At 36.2% G+C, this 19,692-nt stretch overlaps 1 protein-coding gene across 3 annotated transcripts in view; it reads left to right on the top strand.

Annotated features, from left to right (window-relative positions):
• GXYLT1 (glucoside xylosyltransferase 1) overlaps nt 1-19,692 on the top strand; it is a 95,400-nt gene that overhangs the window by 62,765 nt on the left and 12,943 nt on the right. For all 3 annotated transcript variants that reach the window (XM_027861052.1, XM_027861053.1, XM_027861051.1), the window contains one exon: nt 1,292-1,543. In XM_027861052.1, the coding sequence (XP_027716853.1) occupies nt 1,292-1,543 (252 nt within the window). The remainder of the gene's footprint in view (nt 1-1,291; nt 1,544-19,692) is intronic.

The following is a 19,692-nucleotide window of genomic DNA, read 5'->3' as shown; positions in this document are numbered from 1 at the left end:
GGAATTTTTAAAGTAAAAAAAAATCTAAATAAAAATTAGGGTTATGAGCAGCTTAGTAAGCCCCCAACCTGCTCCTGCAGCCGTTTTAAAGTTTGCAAAGGGAATTTCCTCACAAGTTGTATGTGAAGTTTTAGTACAAATATTTTCATTTTACAGTTGAGGAAACTTATTTTTTAAAGTCTAGAATGTCATGATAAATCAGTCTATGATCTTTATTTTCTGAATTGAATAATTTATTTTAGTAAATTTAGTAATTCAGTAAATTAATAGTTTAGTTTTTCTTCCTCATTCTTTAGATTATTAGCAGCTAATACATAGCAGTTATAGATTTGATGAATGAATGAAAGAAAACATTTATTAAGCTGAAATCATTTTTCTACATGGCAAATAGAAAAAACAGAATAGAGTCTGCTTTAAAGGACCTCATGCTCTTAGTTGAGGGAGACAATGTACAAGAGAAAGTTTAACTGAAGAATGAATAGCAAAGTCCAGAATTCCCAAGGGAGTTTTGGTAGTGCAGATGATGAGGTCCAGAGATCCTTAGGTTAACTGGGTGTCTGGACAGTAGATGGTAAAGTCTAATGGTCCTTAATATCACCAGAACAGATAGAGTTAGTGACTTCCATCTCATCTAACTCCTGTGAGCAGTGAAACTTCCTGGATGGGTCCTGGTCAGCCCATACCAGGGGGAGAGAGTAACAGAAGAAAGCAAAGGGGGTTTGTTGGTTGTGGGTCTTTCTGTCACCCAGTTATTCCAGATAAATTACATTATAAAGTCTTAATCTGAAAAAAGGGTATCAGAGGACCTGAGTTGAGATTTTATCTCAGTTACTTACTACCTCTATAACCTTGAAGAAGTTACTTAACCTCCTTGGGCCTCAATTTCCTCATTTGTAAAGAGAGGAGGTTGGACTAACTGGCCTGTTCTCAGGTCCTTTCCAGCTCTGCATCTGTGAAGTATTGCATTTTTTTTTTTTTTTTTTTTGTTGATGTTACCCTTCCCACAAATTTGGAACAATGATGTGGACGATTGTTAAAATATTTGTTTTTGTTGAGAGTTACTACATTTAAAATAAAAAGTTTGTAATAATATTATGTATGTAGTAGGTGATTAGGGTGAAAAAAATTAAATTTTGAAAAAGTTAAATTTGTGAGAGGCAAATTTTCATTCATTCTTTTTTTAAGCTAATATAAATGTATAATTGAAATTTATATGTAATCAAAATGGTGCAATTTTTTTCTCCAGGCAAAGGGGAATTATAATTAATTGTTCAAATATTCTTCTTTACAGTTAATCCTGAAAGAAGTTGACTCACTGCTATATGTTGACACTGATATTCTTTTTTTACGCCCTGTTGATGATATTTGGTCACTGCTAAAGAAATTTAACTCCACACAAATTGCTGCCATGGCACCAGAGCATGAGGAACCTCGGATTGGTTGGTATAATCGCTTTGCCAGACATCCATACTATGGAAAAACTGGAATAAATTCTGGAGTTATGTTAATGAACATGACTCGAATGAGAAGGAAATATTTCAAGGTAAAATAGTGATATGAGTAGTTGTTGGAAATGTTACATTCTTATTTCTTGAAATTTTGTTTCTAAGGTTTGGATTTCTTTTTCTTTTAAAATCCTAAGTTAAAAGAATTGTTTAGGGAATGCTTTTGGTGGAGTAAAATCCTATTTGTTCAGGGTGGTTAGAGATATTCTGATTAGTTTCATATTAATTGCCACATATACGATATATTGTTGTTGATGAGCCATTTTCAGTCACGTCCAACTCTTTGTGAACCCATTTGGGGATTTCTTGGTAGAGATACTAGAATAGTTTGCTGTTTCCTTCTCCAGCTCATTTTATAGATGAGGAAACTGAAGCAAATGGGATCAAATGACTTTCCCAGGGTTACATAGCTAGTAAATGTCTGAAGCCAGATTTGCAGTCAGGAAGATGAGTATTCCTGACGCCAGGACTGACACTTTATCCACTGTGTCACCTAACTGCCCTGTATAGGCTATTCAGATAGGCTGTTTTCAGAACATTAGAATTCAAAAAAATAGGTAACACTAGTGAGATCAGTCATCTGGGAGATATGATATCAATGAAGGTGCTCTGTGAAGGCTTGTCACAACACTGTTCTAAAATGTGTTTAAGGGCTAGTTTATTCTATAAACATATACCAATTTGGTACTCCCACTTTCTTAGAGCAAGCAAATTCCAACTTACTATTGATGTCATTCAGAATATGAGGAAAATACCTTTCTCATACTGTTTCTCCCTGGATCATTCTTAATAATCTCAGTTCCTGTCCTCCTCTGTCTTTTCTTCTCAGTATATGCTCTGGAACTCTCTACTGTTAACCACCATCTCCCCTCACAAATTGATCCCCCTATTCACCCCCCCCACTCAGATCCCTTCACACACACACACACACACACCCCCACCCCTTAATATCTTTTTCCTTCTTCCACTTCCTGGCACTGACTCAAATCTCATTTTCTTCTGATCTTTATCTCTGTCATCTAATGGCAGGATAATCTCAAGATACTCTCTTATTTTCCTTGGTTCATTTAGTACCTTGCTATGGTTGTCTTCTCCATTTCAAGCCCATTCATCATCTTTGATGTCTTCAGTTTTCATACAGGTGACCCTGCCATTTGTACTCTGGCTTCATTTCTTCAACCCCCTTTACCTCTATCTTATAGGAAGAGATATAGAACTGTAAGGGGCTTTAAAGATATCTAATCCAAACACCTCATTTTATAGAAATTGAAGGCAAGAGCTGCAAAGTAACTTGCCCAGGTAATGAGTAGAAGAACCAACATTTGTCCATAGTCACTCTGAATCTAAATCTAATGCTTTCCCTCCCACTACACCAGGCTATCTTCATCCTAGCTATCCTAGGATGGCCATACTTTGGATCTCAATGTCATGCCAAAACTGATTTGTCAAAATTATGAACTCTCAGTTTTCCCTCATTGCTCACAATCTTCTGTCCTTTCACTGTTCTACCTTATCTGAATTCCAGAGCTGACTGCTTTTTAACCTCATTGTAACCTCTGATCTCTCTCTGTTCTACCAGTCCATTATCCTTGTCTTGACTTCATTTCCCTGTTAATTTTTAAAATTATATATTTTTTTCATTGAGCAAAACTCTGCTTTTCCTCCTTTCACCTCAACTCTCCACATCCACTCCATTTATTTTTTTATTATCTTTTTTTTATTAATTTATTTTGATTTATCAATAATCACTTCCACATGCTTTTGAGTTTAAAATTTTTCTCCCCCTTCCTCCCCACCATCCTCGCCAAGACGGTGCACAATCTGATATAGGCTATACATTTACATTCATATTAAACATATTTTCACATTAGTGATGTTGTAAGTAAAAATTAAAACCAATAGGAGGAACCATCAGAAAGAGGAAACAAAACTCAACAGAAGAGAAAAAAAAATAACATTTTGACTTCCATAGTTCTTTCTTTGGATGTGGATAGCATTTTCTACCACAAGGCCTCTGGAGATGTCTTAGATCCTTGTATTGCAAGGAAGGGTTAAGTTTATTAATATTAGTCATCATACAACGTGGCTGTTATTGTGTACAGTGTCCTCTTGGTTCTTTTCACTTCACTCAGGACATGCACTCCATTTAGAATGAAAGAAAAATAAAACCCTTTTTACAAATATGTTTAGTCCAAAACATGTGCAAATATGTGCAAAAACATATGCAAAAAATATATGTCTCATTCTGTACTCTTGAGTCTCTTGCTTCTCTGTCAGGAAGTGGATAGCATGTTCTTTCATGAGGCTTTCTGAAATCATGGTTAGTCATTACAGTAAACAAAGTTCCTAATTCTTTCAAAGTTCTTTATTTTTACCATATTGCTGTCGTTGTATATGTTGTTTTCCTGGTTCTGCTGACTTCACTCTGCATTAATTCATCTATGTCTTCCCAAATTTCTCTTGTTGTAATTTGAATGGTGGTGGTAAAGGGAGGTATATTGAGTGTTGTGTTGTTCCTGTAGCTCAGGGACAGCTTCAGCTGAGGACCTACAAGATTTCAGACCTCACAAAGTCTGATCTAGAGTAAAATCTGATTGCTATCCCCTGATTTGAGATTACAAGTTCTTGACCTGGGTTTGGATCTGAGCAACAGTAGGTGGATGCGACCATTGTCAGCCAGTTCAGAAACTCTGTTGGTTTAGAGTGACTGAATTGCAGGTTTCTTTTTGGCCTGGGATTTCTACTGTGATTATTCCTCTATAGGCTTCAAACTGAGCTGGAAAATTAAACTGAGATCCTGTTCTGTTTCTGGGATTTGAGCCATACTACTGCTGCTACTTGCTTCCGAACCTACTCCACTGCCTAAGGCCAGAGATCACTGGGCAGTGAGTTTGGAGGAGAGTGCAGGTCCTCTCCTTAGTTCCCTTGAATCTGTAACCCAGAACTGAATAGGAGATGAAAAAGCTGCCATTTGATATCTGTCCTTACTGTGGTTCCCCAGTATGGGTGTAAGGATGCCCTTGTATAGGTCTGGGACCTCTACTTGCCCTTGTGTGCAGCCTTTCCCTGTACTGGAATGCTTCCTAGGTAGCAGTCCTGGCCAGAGCCCAGTGTCTTCAGAATCTATCTCCCTATTCTCACCTTGACTTAAAAAATGACTCATGGTAACTTTTTCTTAGATTTTCCCATCTTTTCCAAATTCCATCCTGCTTTCCCTCTCCTTCCCTTTGTCTTTTTTTTTTTTTTTTTTGGTGAGGCAATGGAGGTTAAGTGACTTGCCCAGGGTCACACAGCTAGTAAGTATCAAGTGTCTGAGATCAAATTTGAACTCAGGTCCTCCTGACTCCAAGGCCAGAGCTCTATCCACAGCACCATCTAGCTGCCCCCTCTCCCCTTTCCCTAAGAGAATAAGCAATCTGCTATCACTTATATGTGTGCAATCATGTAAAACATTTACATATTAGTCATTTTGTGGAAGAAAATTTGAGCCAAAAAAAAAAAGAAAATGAAAGAAGGAAAGTGAAAAATAGTGTGTTTCAGTCTGTATTCAGATGCCACCAGTTCTTTCTCTGGAGGCAGATAGCATTTTTCATCATGAATCCTTTGGGATTGTCTTGGATCATTATATTGCTGAGAATAGCTAAGTCATTTACAGTTGTTCATTGTACAATATTGCTGTTACTATGTACAGTGATCTCCTGGTTCTGCTCCTTTGTCTCCTTTGGTCTCTGCTCCTATATTAGTTCATGTAAGTCTTCCAGGTTTTTCTGAAATTATCCTGCTTGTCATTTTTTATAGCACAATAACATTCCATTACACTCGTATACTACAACTTGGTCAGCCATTTCCCAATTGATGGGCATTCCCTCAATTTCCAGTTATTGGCCACCACAAAAAGGGCTGCTATAAATATTTTTATATAAATAGGTCCTTCTCCCTTCCCTTTTTTAAAATCATCTTTGGGATATAGACCCTGTTGTGGTTTTGGTGGATCAAAGGGTATACATAATTTTACAGCCTTTTGGGCATAGTTCCAAATTGTTCTACACAATGGTTGGATCACTTCATAACTACACCAAAAGTGCATTAGTGTCCTGGTTTTCCCATATACCTGCCAACATTTTTCGTTTTCTTTTTCTGTCATGTTAGCCAATCTGATAGGTATGAGGTGGTAACTCAGAGTTGTTTTAATTTGCATTTTTCTAATCAATAGTGATTTAGAACATTGTTTTTTCATTTGAATATTGATAGCTTTGATTTCTTTGTCTAAAAACTGTTCATATCCTTTGACCACTTGTCAGTTGCGGAATGACTTGTAGTCTTATAAATTTGACTTAGTTCTCTATATATTTGAGAAATGAGGCCTTTATCAGACATGCCTGTGGAAAAACATTTTACCCAGTTTTCTGTTTTCCTTTTAATTTTGGTTGCATTGGTTTTGTTTGTGCAAAACCTTTTAAAATTTAATGTAGTCAAAATTATATATTTTATATTTTGTAATTATCTCTATTTCTTGTTTGATCCTAAATTCTTCCCTTTTCCATAGATCTGACAGGTAGACTATTCCATGCCTCCCTACTTTAATTATGATCCTTTATGTCTAAATCATGTATCCATTTTGACCTTAACTTGGTATACAGTGCTTACACTGCCATACTATGTTTCTGCCATATTGTTTTCCAGTTCTCCCAGCAGTTTTTGTGAAGTACTAAGTTTTTTTCCCAGTAGCTTGGATCTTTGTGTTTATCAAACACTAAACTACTATAGTCATTTACTGCAGTATAATGTATACCTAGTTGATTCCACTAATCTACCATTCTATTTCTTAGGAAGTACCAAATTGTTTTGATTATTATTGCTTTATCATATAGTTTGAGATCTGGTGTGATTAGACCACTTTCCTTCTACTTTTTTTTTTTATTAATACCCTTGATATTCTTACCATTTGTTCTTCCAAGTAAATTTTGCTATTTTTTCTAGCTCTATAAAATATTTTTTTGATAGTTTGATTGAAGAACTAAATTAATTTTGGTAGAATTGGTAGAATTTAGGTAGAATTAGGTAGAATTGTCATTTTTATTCTATTGGCTTGGCCTATCCATGAGCAATTAATATTTTTCCATTTGTATAGATCTGACTTTATTTGTGTGAAAAGTGTTTTGTAATTGTGCACTTGGGGAGAGGATTCTGGGAAGATGGCGGAGTAGGTCAGAAAACTTTAGACTCTCCAAATTTCCTCCCCCCAAAAAGACAACATCACCTCAGAGCAGCAGAAATAAACAAAGGGTAAAAGTGATTGTTCTAGTAAGATAATTTAAGAAGACCCCAGGAAAGACCTGACCTCCAGGGGCCAAGGTTTGGCCTGGGTGAAGTACAAACTCCTCCAGGCCAACTCTGTAGAATCAATAAACAACAAGCCCTGGGGGCAGCTGGGCTGAGAGGCAGCCTTAGCCTTAGCCTTAGAATCTTTCATCTTGCAGACAGTGGAGGGGGGAGAGGGGTTCCTGATTGCTGAGTAGGAGAAGATTGAAGGACCTTTCACTGTTGAGGAACACCGAGCATAGCTGGGCTGATGACAGTGTCCCAGACTGTGGCTGCGGGGAGAAGAAGCTAGCACACACCTGGGCGCAGTGAGGCTCAGGGATCCTGTTGGCTGTGAACACTTGCAGGAGAGCAAAGTCCTTGTTTCAGTACCGAGGCAAAGAGGACAGCTGTAATTTGCAGTCAAAAGAAAGATTGCAGAGAGCAAGAGTGTTTGTGGGACAATGTGGCTGGGAACCTGGCTTAGGAGTGGAAAGGAGAGCCTGAGGTTGGGCCCCGAGAGAGACTTCAGAAAATAACAGTAAGAAGGACCTGAGGCTTCGGTATTCCCATACCTCACGACTACCATTTGATTGCACTAATAACTGCTAAAAACAAAATAAAACAAAAAATAAATAAAAATGAGTGAACAAAGGAGAAAGGACCTAACCATAGGTAGTTACTATGGGGAAGAGAAGATCTGGGTTCATATTTAGAGGAAGATAATGGAGCTAAAAAACTCACTCCTTTTCCTGTTTTCAAATGGTCCCACACACAAGAAGAGTTCTTGGAAGAACTTAAAAAGGACTTCAAAAATCAAATAAGAGAGATCAAGGAACGATTAGGGGAAAAAAGCAATTTAAGAAAATTATGAAAACAAAGTCAATCAACTGAAAATAGAGAATCAAAAATTTAAGGAAGAAAATAATTCCTTGAAAACTAGAATTGGCAAAGGGAAGCTAATGGCATTCTAAGACATGAAGAAATAATAAAACAAAATCAAAAGAATGCAAAAATTGAAGAGAAAGTAAAACATCTCATTAGAAAGACAACCAATCAGGAGAACAGATTGAAGAGAAATAATATAAGAATAGTCAGACTACCTGAAAATTACAGTTAAAAAAAAAGAATCTTATACACTATCACAAGAAATTATCATGGGAAAATTGCCCTGAAGTTCTAGGACAAGAAGGCAAAGTAGAAATAGAAAAAATCCACCAATCACCACCTGAAAGAGATCCCAGGAGGAAAATTTACAGGAATGTCATAGCCGAGTTTCAAAACTGCTGGATTAAGGAGAAAATATTGGAAGCAACAAGAAAAAAAAAACAATCTAAATATCATGGAGCTATAATGAGGATTACACAAGACCTAGGAGCTAGTGTGTTGAAGGACTGGAGGTCTTGGAATACTGTATTCTGTAGAGCAAAAGAGCTGGGGTTATGACCAAGGGTAACTTACCCTGCAAAATTAAGTATAATCCTGAATGAAAAAAAAGGAGGGGAGCATTTAATGAATTGAATGACTTTCAGGTATTTGTGATAAAAAAAAAAAAAACAACAACAGTAGAACTTAAGGAAAAATTCCACATATAACATCCAAGAGAGATAGAAGGTAGACATTAAAGACCGGTGATAAGGGACTCAGTAAGATCAAATTGTTTATTTTGTATATATGAAAATATTACAGTACTCTTCTGATTGTCATCATTATTTGAGTAGTTTGAAAGAAAGGCATGGACTGAGCTTAGTATGATGGGGTGATTTTAAAAAATGGAAACTGTAGGGAGAGATAAAAAGGAGTAATTCTTTCATACAAATGAGTCATAAAAGGAAAAATTGACACAGAAGAAGCAAGTGGGGGGGAGGATGGGTAGTGCTGGAACCTTACTCTCATTGGGAATAGGTTAAAGAGGGAACAACGTATATATCTAGAAGGGTATAAAAGTCTTCTAAATTCAGAAAGAAATGAGGGAAAGAGGATAAGTGGGAGGAAAGGATAAAGGAGGGACTCCTGGAGGGATGGATAGGTTAAGGAATGAATGGGAGGGTAAGGTAGCAGGTAGAAGTAAAGCAGAGGAGTGAGGAGGGATAGGGTAAATAGGGTGAGAAGGATAGTGAGGAAATATAGGAAGGAGGAAAATACACAACAAGTAATTATAGCTTAGAATGTGAATGGGACGAATTTACCCATAAAATGGAAATGTATAGCAGATTAGAAATTTGAATTGAACAATATGTTGCTTTCAGGAAATGCTGTAAAAATGAGGGATACACACAAAGATAAAGGGCAGGAATAGAATTTAGTATGTAAAAAAAGCAGAGTTAGTAATCATGATCTCAAACAAAATTAAAGTTAAAATAAATTTAATCAAAAGTGAAAAATACAGAAACTACACTGTCAGCGATATTTTTTTTTCAGTCTGTCAACAAGCCTTTATTAAGCATGTACTATGTCCCAGGCCCTGTCCTAAGCTCAAAGGATACAAAGAAAGACAAAAAACAGGTCTTGCCCTCACGGAGATTAAAAAAATTTTTTTATTAATTTATTTTGATTTATCAACAATCAGTTCCATAAACTTTTGAGTTTTAAATTTTTCTCCCACTCCCTCCCCACCTCCCTCCCCAAAATGGCACGCAATCCGATATAATCTATACATATACATTCCTATTAAACACATTTTCACATTAGTGATGTTATAAGGAAGACTTAGAACCAGTAGGAGGAACCACCAGAAAGAGGAAACAAAACAAAGCAGAAGAGAAAAATAGCAAATAGTATTCTTCAATCTGCATTCAAACTCCATAGTTCTTTCTTTGGATGTGGATAGCATTTTATGTCATGAGAACTTTGGAGATGTCTTAGGTCCTTGTATTGCTGAGCAAGGCTAAGTCCATCAACGTTAGTCAACGCACAGTGTGGCTGTTACTGTGTACAATGTTCTTCTGATTCTGCTTACTTCACTCAGCATCATACCATACAAGTCTTTCCAGGTTTTTCTGAAGTCTGCCTGCTCATCATTTCTTATAGCACAATAATATTCATGTACCACAACTTATTCAGCCATTCCCCAATTGATGGACATTCCCTCAATGTCCAATTCTTTGCCACCACATAAAGAGCTGCTATAAATATTTTGTACATATGTGTCAGTAATATTATTGAATATTATTTTAGACTACTTAAAATACCTAGACAGTATAAAATATCTGAGTGCATACCTGCTAAAACAGATACAGGAACTATATGAACATAAACATAAAATACTTTTTATACAAATAACCTCAGATCTAAATAATTGAAGTAATATTTATTGTTCAGGGGTAGGTAAAGCCAATATAATTTTAAAAATGACAGTTTTACCTAGCTCATCTATTTATTCAATGCCATCCCAATTAGATTACTAAAAAATTATCTTGCTGAATTAGAAAAAAATAATAAAGTTCATTTGGAAGAACAAAAGGTCAAGAACTTCAAAGAAACCAGGGGAAAAGGATGTAAAGGGAGTAGATTTAGCAATATTAGACCTTAAATTATATTATAAAGTGAGAACATTGTTGAAATATAAAAATTCAGAATAATTTCTATTATTTTAAATTAAAATTCTCTTGCATAAATAAAACCTGTGTAGTCAAGAATAGAAGGAATGCAGAAAATTGGGAAAAAACTTTCATAGGCAATCTCTCAGATAGGATATGATTGGGTTGGGATATTGCTGTGGTGTAGGAAATGATGAACTGGTTGATTAAGAAAAACATGAGAAGACTTGGACTTATGAAGGAAGATACTATCCACCTTCAGAGAAACAGATGATAGGAGGAAATGTATGAGTGTATATGTGTATATATGCATATTTTTGTAAATACCTATGAATATATATATATAGCGACACTTAATTGTGGCTGCCATTAGAGTAGTGAGTGGAGGAAGGAGAAAAAATAAAGTAAAAAGTGCACAGCAGAGAACAAAAGAAAACCAACAAGGAAGCAAAGAAAAGCTGGGCACCTTTGAAAACAATGTGTCGTATTTATTACATAGGTTTTATTGAAATGGAAATTTATTGTTTTATATTGAATCTTCTCTTATAGTCTGCTGTGTACATGGCAATTTTTTTTCTTTTCTCATTTTTTAATTTGTTTAAAATAAGAAAAAATTTACCAAAAACATTTGTAGTACCTGTAGTTCCTGGGTTTTTCTTGTCAGGTAAATTCCCAAGTATTTTATATTGTCTATAGTTATTGTAAATGGAATTTCTCGTTCTATCTCTTGCTGCTTCGTTGGTAATTGATTGGTAATTTATAGAAATGCTGATGATTTCTGTGGGTTTCTTTTATGTCCTGCACGTTTTAATTATTTCAAGTAGTTTTTTCAGTTGATTCTCTAGGATTTTCTAAGTATACCGTCATCTCCTCTGCAGAGTGATACTTTTGTTTCCTCACTATCCTAATTCTTTTTTTCTTTTTCTCTTATTGTGATAGCTAACATTTCTAATACAATACGAAGACAACAACTATAATCAAGCAAAATAAATAACCCGCATAGGCCATCTTCAGAAAATAATTATGTCTCATTTTGTACTGTTTTTCACCTTTCTATCAGGAGAATGGGTAGTATGTTTCATCATCAATATTCTGGAATCATGGTTGGTCATTATGCTGAGTTCAGTTCCTAAGTCTTTCAAAGTTGTTTTGACTTCACGCTATTATTGTCATATACATTTTTCTCCTGGTTCTGTTCACTTTACTCAGCATCAGTTCATACAAATTTTCTTGGGTTACTCTCAAACCATCCTCTTTATCATTTCTTATAGCACAGTAGTATATCATGTATGCCATAACTTGATCTAATTTATAGGCATCCCCTCAATTTCTAATTCTCTGCCACCCAAAAGGAATTCTAAGTAGCTGTAAGTACATCTTTAGTTAGAATTTGTTTTGTTTAATACTGACCTTTCCCTCTAATTTTTCTTTCTCCTATTCTCACTGTTGAGTGAAATGTATTTCTTTACCCAGTTCTGTGTGTGTGTATGAGTGTGAGCACATGTGCATTCTTCCCTTTTTTGACCAGTTTAGATGAGAGTGAGATTCACCTGTCAGCTGCTTCCCTCATCCATTTGTTCCTCTTTTTTTTTATGTGAGATAAATTATTCTCTTCCTTTCTTCCTCTAGTATATTCTTACCTTTCCGTTTTTCTATTATGATCATAATGTAATAGATCTTCTGTCTAGTTAGACTCCCTTTATGACCCCTAATGGTAATAGGTTTCACATGGAACAGATGTATTATTTTTTTCATATTAGAGCGTAAGCAGTTTATCCACCCTGTTTAGTCCCTTATATTTGTTTGCTTGTCTTTACTTTTTTCTCTTTCTCTTGACTTTTGTGTTTGTATGTCAAATTTTCTTCTCAGCTCTGGTCTTGAAGTTCTCTATTTCATTAAAGATCCATTTTCCCCCCGGGCCCTGGAATAGTCTATGTAGGCATTTCTTTTTTTTTTTTTTTTTTTTTTTTGGTGAGGCAGTTGGGGTTAAGTGATTTGCCCAGGGTCACACAGTTAGTACGTGTCAAGTGTCTGGTCTGAGACCACATTTGAACTCAGGTCATCCTGACTCCAGGGCGAGTGCTCTATCCACTGCGCCACCTAGCTACATTTCTTACCAGACTCTGTTCTCACTGTCTGCATATCTTTCTTTCTGTCTCCCTACACCGACTTGGGCTGCAAAAATGATTCACTGTATCTTTTTAATGGATTTCCCCTTAAGCATGTTGCCTAGTACAGCAAGGTGGTGCAGTGAATAGAGTGCTGCTCTTAGAATCAGGAAGACTCATCTTCATGAGTTCAAATCTGGCCTCAGACAGTTACTAGTTGTGTGACTCTGGGCAAGTCACTTAACCCTGTTTGCCTTAGTTCCTTATCTATAAAATGAGCTGGAAAAGGAAATGGCAAACCATTCCAGTACTTTTACCAAGAAAGCCCCAAATGGGGTCACGAAGAGTCAGGCATGACTGAAAAATGACTGAAAAAATTTTCTAAATCTGTTTGGAGGAGTTTTGTGGTGGGGGAATTCACTTTATTGTTAATCTGCCATCTTGGCTTTGCCAATTTTGACATGGCATTTTTCTAATATGATTTGAATTTTAAAGAAAGATGATAATAACTTGCCCTCCAACTTGAGAATAATATTTTTATGCATAATCTGTGGTCAAAGTCTATACCTCAGGTTAAGCTAAATGTTTAGGGGACCTGTGGTGTAAGTATAAGGAGGGTTTTATGCTAGTAGATGGCTAGTGTGAACAGTTTTCCATTGGAGTTCATTATTGACCATTCAAGACATATAAAGAGTATGTGTGTGGATTGTTCCATTTAGATATGATACATAACATTATTTGATTGGTACTGAAATGAACTGGTTTACATAGCTGTGTCATTAATGCTATTCATAAACTGTATCCTGTAAATAAGCCTTCTTTTAGATTTGTTTTTACCCTGAGTATTGATATTTATACAGGAGAGAAGTAAGGTTGCCTCTTCAGTTCAATGGTTTTTAATTCACCATTGGAACTTGCAATTTGTGCAGTGCTGATGACAGGATCAGCATTTATCTGACCAGAAAAATTATCCTGGCATATACGATGATCAGGACACACCTCAGACTCACTTGTACAACTGCTGGAAAATGTGAGTGAGGTTGCCCACATTGAACATTTATGCTTCCCTTTAAGATAGATGTAGTGACCCTGGTGCCACAAGTTGTAGAGGTTGATATTGGGAAGGCAGGTTAGATTGTTAACCTCAACAAATCAAATGGGTTGGCTCTCTCCATACTTTGTCAGTAGCTTGGTAACTGACTGCTTACATCATGGTTCTTTGTCTCTGAACCTCCTTCCTTATATTTTCTCTTCCCATGACTTGTCTGTCACTTTTCTCTCCCAGGTTTTTCCTTATCTATTTTCCATTTCTTAGTATTCTACTGTATGACTGAAAAAGGGATCTTAAGTAACACCTCTGAGGAGGAAGACGTATAGGAAAGCAGAAACTTGCTCTGTTTGGCTAACAATGTGCTACAGCAGTGCTCAGTCAGAGAACTAAAAAAACCAGAAAGAACTAAGGCAGGAAGTGTGAGGGGCTGTACTAGGTTTGAAGGAAAAGGGACTGTTATCTGACTGGGGCTAGTTTTGTCATCCCAGAAGTCATTTGGGGCATGGAGTGTGCATGTGTGTGAGACGCAGCACTGGGCTTGAAGGAAAGGGGACTGTTATTTTTCTGGGGCTGGTTTTGTCATCCTAGAAGTCACTTAGGACAGGGACTATGGCAAGTGAAAAGTTAATTCCTCTGTGGGAGGAAGTTGAGACAGCTTTGAAGTACATCCCCCCTGAGGATCTGTTGTTAAAGGTGATGGAGTCAGAAAGTGAAAAGAAAAAGAGGAATAGAAGGGGGAAAAAGACTAAAACTCCCAAAGCTCTCAGGAGGAAGAAAAATCACTTAAGAACCTGAATCACAAGTGGATAAATCCTTAGAAAAGATTTTGAAACAGAAGGGAAGATAGCAAGTGAAAAAGACACATCAATGAGTCCAAACTCAAATGAGTTAAAATATTTTAAAAGCAGTTTATGGCCTGCACAACTGAAATAATTGTTATAGTAGAAACACTTGAATCCACAGTGGTGAATCTCTCCAAAGAAAATAGAGAACTACTGTTTGGGAATACAAATATACTGAAGTGAAGGATAATCTAGAAGAAGAGAAATAAAATATGGTAATGTTAAGAAAACATGATTTCTATACGGACAAAACATGCCAATCTCAAAGACAAGATGTATAGAGATAACTTAAAGATTATAGTTCTTCTGAAAGAACACAAGAAGTAAAAAAAAAAAAAACCCCCAAACTGGGAGACTCTAGTGCAAGAAATAATACCAAAAAACTGCCTACAACTTTTGACTGCAGAAAACAAAGTGCCAATCTAAAGAATTAACATATTTTTTCAAGGGGGGAAAAATTCTTTCAAACTACAAGATGCCTAATGGTTAAACTTAATTTAAATAACACAATAATACAATTAAATAATAATAAGCTTTAATAAATAAAGCACTAATTTATTAATTTAATAAATAAGCATTAAATTTTAACTTTAATAGCAAATTCTGTAAATAACCAGGAGAAAGAATTTCAAATATAACCTAAAGTCATATACCCTACAAAACTGGGCCTAATCATTAATGGAGAAAAGAATAATCTTCAATAAAAAAGAAACATTTGAAAAATTCCTATTAAAAAAAAACAACAACCTAGATGTGAGCACATTTTAAAATTTGCAAACATACCAGAAAACAGAAATAGAAGATAAGTTTAAAAATGCAACTCTAGTAAGGAAAGCACACTGGTTTCCTTGCTGTTCCTCAAACAAGACACTGATCTCTTGACTCTACGCATTTTCCCTGGCTGTATCCTCCATGGCTGGAATGCTCTCCTTCATTTCTATCTCCTGGCTTTCTGCAAGTCCCAACTAAAACCCTATCTACTACGAGCAGTCTTTGCTCTCCCCTCTTAATTCTAGTGCCTTCTTCTGTTAATTATTTCCTATTTATCCTACTTGTTTGTGCATATTTGTTCACTTGTTGTCTCCCCCATTAGAAGGTGGACTCCTTGAGGTCAGGGACTATCTTTTGCCTCTTTTTGTATCCCCAGCACTTAGTACAGTACCTGGTACATGATAGGTATTTAATAAAAGCATATTTACTGACTGACCTATACCCCATGTAAATATATGTCATACACACAGGTATAGGTGTTTTGTATAGATTTATAAGAATAAGTCCCCATAATTCTCCTTTTTCTTGAAGATTACAGAAAAGAAAATTTGCAGCCTTTTTTAATACTTTAAGAAGTTCTAACTTAACTTCTTGTTGCAGTTTTCTGTTCAATTTTAGCCTGACATTGATGTAAATGTAATACTTTTCACTGTTCTGTAATTTTTCTATTTTGGCAATGACTGATGGCAAACAATTTTTTAAAAAGTCAGCATATTTAACTTTTCCTCAGAGGATTCTTTTTTTCAACAGTCAATTTTTTGATTTCTTAATCATCCCATCATCTCCATCTTCTTCTTGTTTGAACCCCACAACCAATTACAGTACAAGATTTAAAAAATTTTGATAGAAACTCTGGCTTTAGTATGTCTCTTTATTTAGCTAATTTATTTCATTTTCTTTCTGCTATAAGAAAATTAAGGAAAATAAGCTTAGAATATTAGTCTTCTGCTGGGTAGTGTATAGTAACATTATCCCAGAAGATGGTGCTATGAGATTTTCTAGGTTTAATACTGAAGAATCATGAAGAGTCATTTTATAGATAAGGCAACTTGGACAGAGATTAAATGACTTATCCAACATCATATGCATAGTAAGTGTGTGAGGCTGGATTTCAGATCAGGTCTTCCTGAATTCCAGGCCTTGTGCTCTTGCCACCTAGCTGTCCCTAGTTTATCCCCATTACATTCAGTGCTGGCTCTGAGTTTAAAATAGGTACCATTTACTGTATTGTAGAGAAGATCATTTATTCCCATGTATTCTAGTGGAAATGGGTGTTGTATTTTGTCAGGCTTTTTTCTTCATTGATTAATATAATCATGATCTTTGCTGGTTGTTTTATTAATATTTTCTGTTATGTCTACTGCTTTCCTAATATTAAACCAGCCCCTGCAGTCCTGATTTAATCCAGCAAGGTCAGAGCACATATTTTTGATATATTGGTATCGCCTCTTTTACCATTTGGCCTAGTCTGTTTTTTAAGGTGTGATTTTCTTGAGTATTTTATTTTGTCTCCTTTACCAAGCTATTGACTCGTTTTTCATGATTTTCTTGCGTTACTCTCATTTCTTTTCCCAGTTTTTCCTCTATTTCTCTTACTTGATTTTCAGAATCCTTTCTGAGCTCCTCCATGGCCTGAGACTAATTCATATTTTTCTTGGAGGCTTTGGATGTAGGAGCTTTGACTTTGTTGTGTTCTTCTGTGTGTGTATTTCGATTTTCCTTTTCACCAAAGTAAGTTTCTGTAGTCAGAATATTTTTCTGTTGTTTGCTCATTTTCCCAGCCTATTACTTGACTTTTTAACTCTTTGTTAAGGTAGGCTCTGCTTCTGCTGTGGAAGGTGTACTGTCCCAAGCTTCAGGGGTTTTGTGCAGCTACTTTCAGAGATAGTTCTAGGGACTGTGAGTTTTCAGTTCTTCCAAGGTGGTATGATCTAAGGAGAAGTGTTTACTCCTCTCCTGGCCTGTGCTTTATTCTGTGAGTAACCACAAGCACTCTTTTCTGCCCTGGAATTGTGAGGAGGGTCCCCTCTCCACTGCTGTCATAAGCTCTGCTGTGCTATAGTTCCCCTCCTTGCCCTAGGACTGGCACCCAGGTTTACGACCCAGTTCCAAGAATGGGCAAAGCAACAGAGCCTCAGTGAGACCCCTGTAATCTCCTTCTGACCAGTTGTTTGATCTGGGGGCTGAGAGCACCAGAAACAGTCGCTGCCACTGCTGCTACTAATTCCATCATTCCCAAGGCTTGCTCCTGGTTTGCTGCGGTCCAGTAAGTGCTGGCACGGCCTGCACTGGACTGCGCTTCTCTCTCAGACTGGTGAAACAGAACTTTCCTGTTGACCTTTCAGGTTGTCTTGAGCTGGAAATTTGTTTCACTTTGTCTTTTAGTAGGTTCTGCTGCTCTAGAATTTGTTTAGTCATTTTTAAAGGTATTTGGAGGGGTTTGGAGGAGAGCTCAGGTGAGTTCCTGCCTTTACTCTGTAATCTTGGCTTCCTGTGCCCAACTTGTTGATGAAAGTATTTAGAGATATAAATTTTTTTCTATGGACTGCTTTGAATGCATCTTAAAATTTTGATTTGTTGTTGTTTTCTTTGAAATTATGTGTTGTTTCTATGATTTATTCTGTAACACACTAATTCATTAGGATTAAGTTATTTTTTAATTTATTTTAATCCTTTCTTCAAAAGCCTTTTGTTGGATGAACATGTGTGTATTTAATTATGATCTCTGTAATGATGATTGTTTAGTCTCCCTGTTCTGCCCTAACCTCTCTCACATCTTCATCTGCCTTTCAGATATCTTGAACTGGATTTCCAAAAGACAATTTAAACTAAACATGTCCAAACCAGAACTCCTTATCTTTTCCCCTAAACCTTCCCCACGTCCTACCTCCCTTAGTACCTTGAGAGCAAAACTATAATCTCAGTCCCTCAGGCTTGCAATTCCTATCTCTCACTCTCCATATCCATATTGTTGCCAAGACCTGTTGATTTAATCTTTGCCACATCTCTTGAATATGCACCCTTCTCTTCTCTGATACTACCGCCATTCTGATGCAGGTCCTCATTACCTCATGCCTGGACTGTTGCTATAGTCTATTTGTGGGTCAGCCTGCCTCAAGTCTCTCCCTATTCCAGTTAGTACTTCATTTAGCCACCAAAATGATTTTCTGACCTACTCACTCATGTACTCATTTAACTCCAGTGGCTTTCCATCACCTCTGGGATAAAATACAAAATTCTCTCTTTGGCATTCAAAGCCCTTTATAACCTAGCCCCTTCCTACTTTTCCAATCTTCTTACACCTTACTTTCTGCCACAAATTCTTCCATCAGCTGGCCTCCTTGCTCTTCCACAAAACACATTTCATCTCTCATCTCTAGCTATCTCTTTGACTGTCCCCCATGCCTGAAATGTTCTCCCTCCTCATTTAAAGCTAATGACTTCCCTGGCTTCCTTTAAGTCCTAAGTAGAAATCCATTTTTTTTTTTTTTTTTTTACGGGAAGCCTTTTCCAACCTCTCTTAATTCTAGTACCTTCCCTCTGTTAATTATTTCCTATTCTATATATAGCTTACTTTGTATATATTTGTTTACATGTTGTCTCCCCCACTAGATTGTAAGCCTCTTGAGGGCAAGCACTGTCTTTGCCTCTTTTGGTGCTTAATAAATGTTTATTGATTGTATCTACCTGTCTATAATTTTTACTTCACTGTAGTCAGTATGTTTAATATTTCTGCTTTTTTGCACTTACGTTAAACTTTAATACACTAAAACATGGTAAATTTTTGTAGTGGTGCCTTGTAGTGCAAAGAAATGTGCTTGTTCCTTTCCCTTTCCATTCAGTAATCTCCAGAAATCTGCCATCTCTAATTTTTCTGAACTGCTATTTAGTTCTTTAATTTCTTCCTTTTTTATTTTTTGGGGTAGATTTGTCTAGGTCTGAAAAGGATGTACTTTAAGGTCCCCAAAGTATTATAGTTTTACTGTCTATCTCTCCCTGTAACTCATTCCTATTTCTTGTAACCATTTAGATGCCTTGCCTTTCAGGGCATATGTGTTATGTAGTAATATAAATTAATATTAATATGAACAATATTATCTCTGATAACTTTTTGAATAATTTAGTTTACCTATTTATCTCTTTTAATTGTCTTTTTGCTGTTGCTTTATCTAAGATTATGTTTGCAACTCCTCTCTTTCTTTACTTCGACTAAAGCATAATAGGTTTTGCTCTAATCCCTTATTTTAATTCTGTATGAATCTTCATGTTTCAAGTGTGAGATAATGATTTCAACAATTTTTTTCCTTCAGGTCTCATCTCAGTTGCCATGTCTGTTAAGCCTTCTCTGAATCAATTTCCTGTTCCTCCCTTCTCAGATTTCTCTATAGCACTTTTCCTCATCTCCCTGCCAACCATCATATTCAATCTTGTATTATGTTTATCTGAGTACATGTTGTATGTCTCATGGTATACTGTAAGTTTCTTGATGTGCAGACTATATACTATAAATTTCTTGATGTACAGACTGTTTCAGTTTTGGTTTTGTGTCCCATTATACATGTTGAACTGAAAAAA

Source organism: Vombatus ursinus, unplaced genomic scaffold (assembly GCF_900497805.2).
Source record: "Vombatus ursinus unplaced genomic scaffold, bare-nosed wombat genome assembly UNPS02014403.1, whole genome shotgun sequence".
In the NCBI taxonomy this organism is placed as follows: domain Eukaryota; kingdom Metazoa; phylum Chordata; class Mammalia; order Diprotodontia; family Vombatidae; genus Vombatus; species Vombatus ursinus.
Note: the sequence above shows the minus strand (reverse complement) of the source record. Positions and strands in the feature narration are given on the sequence as shown.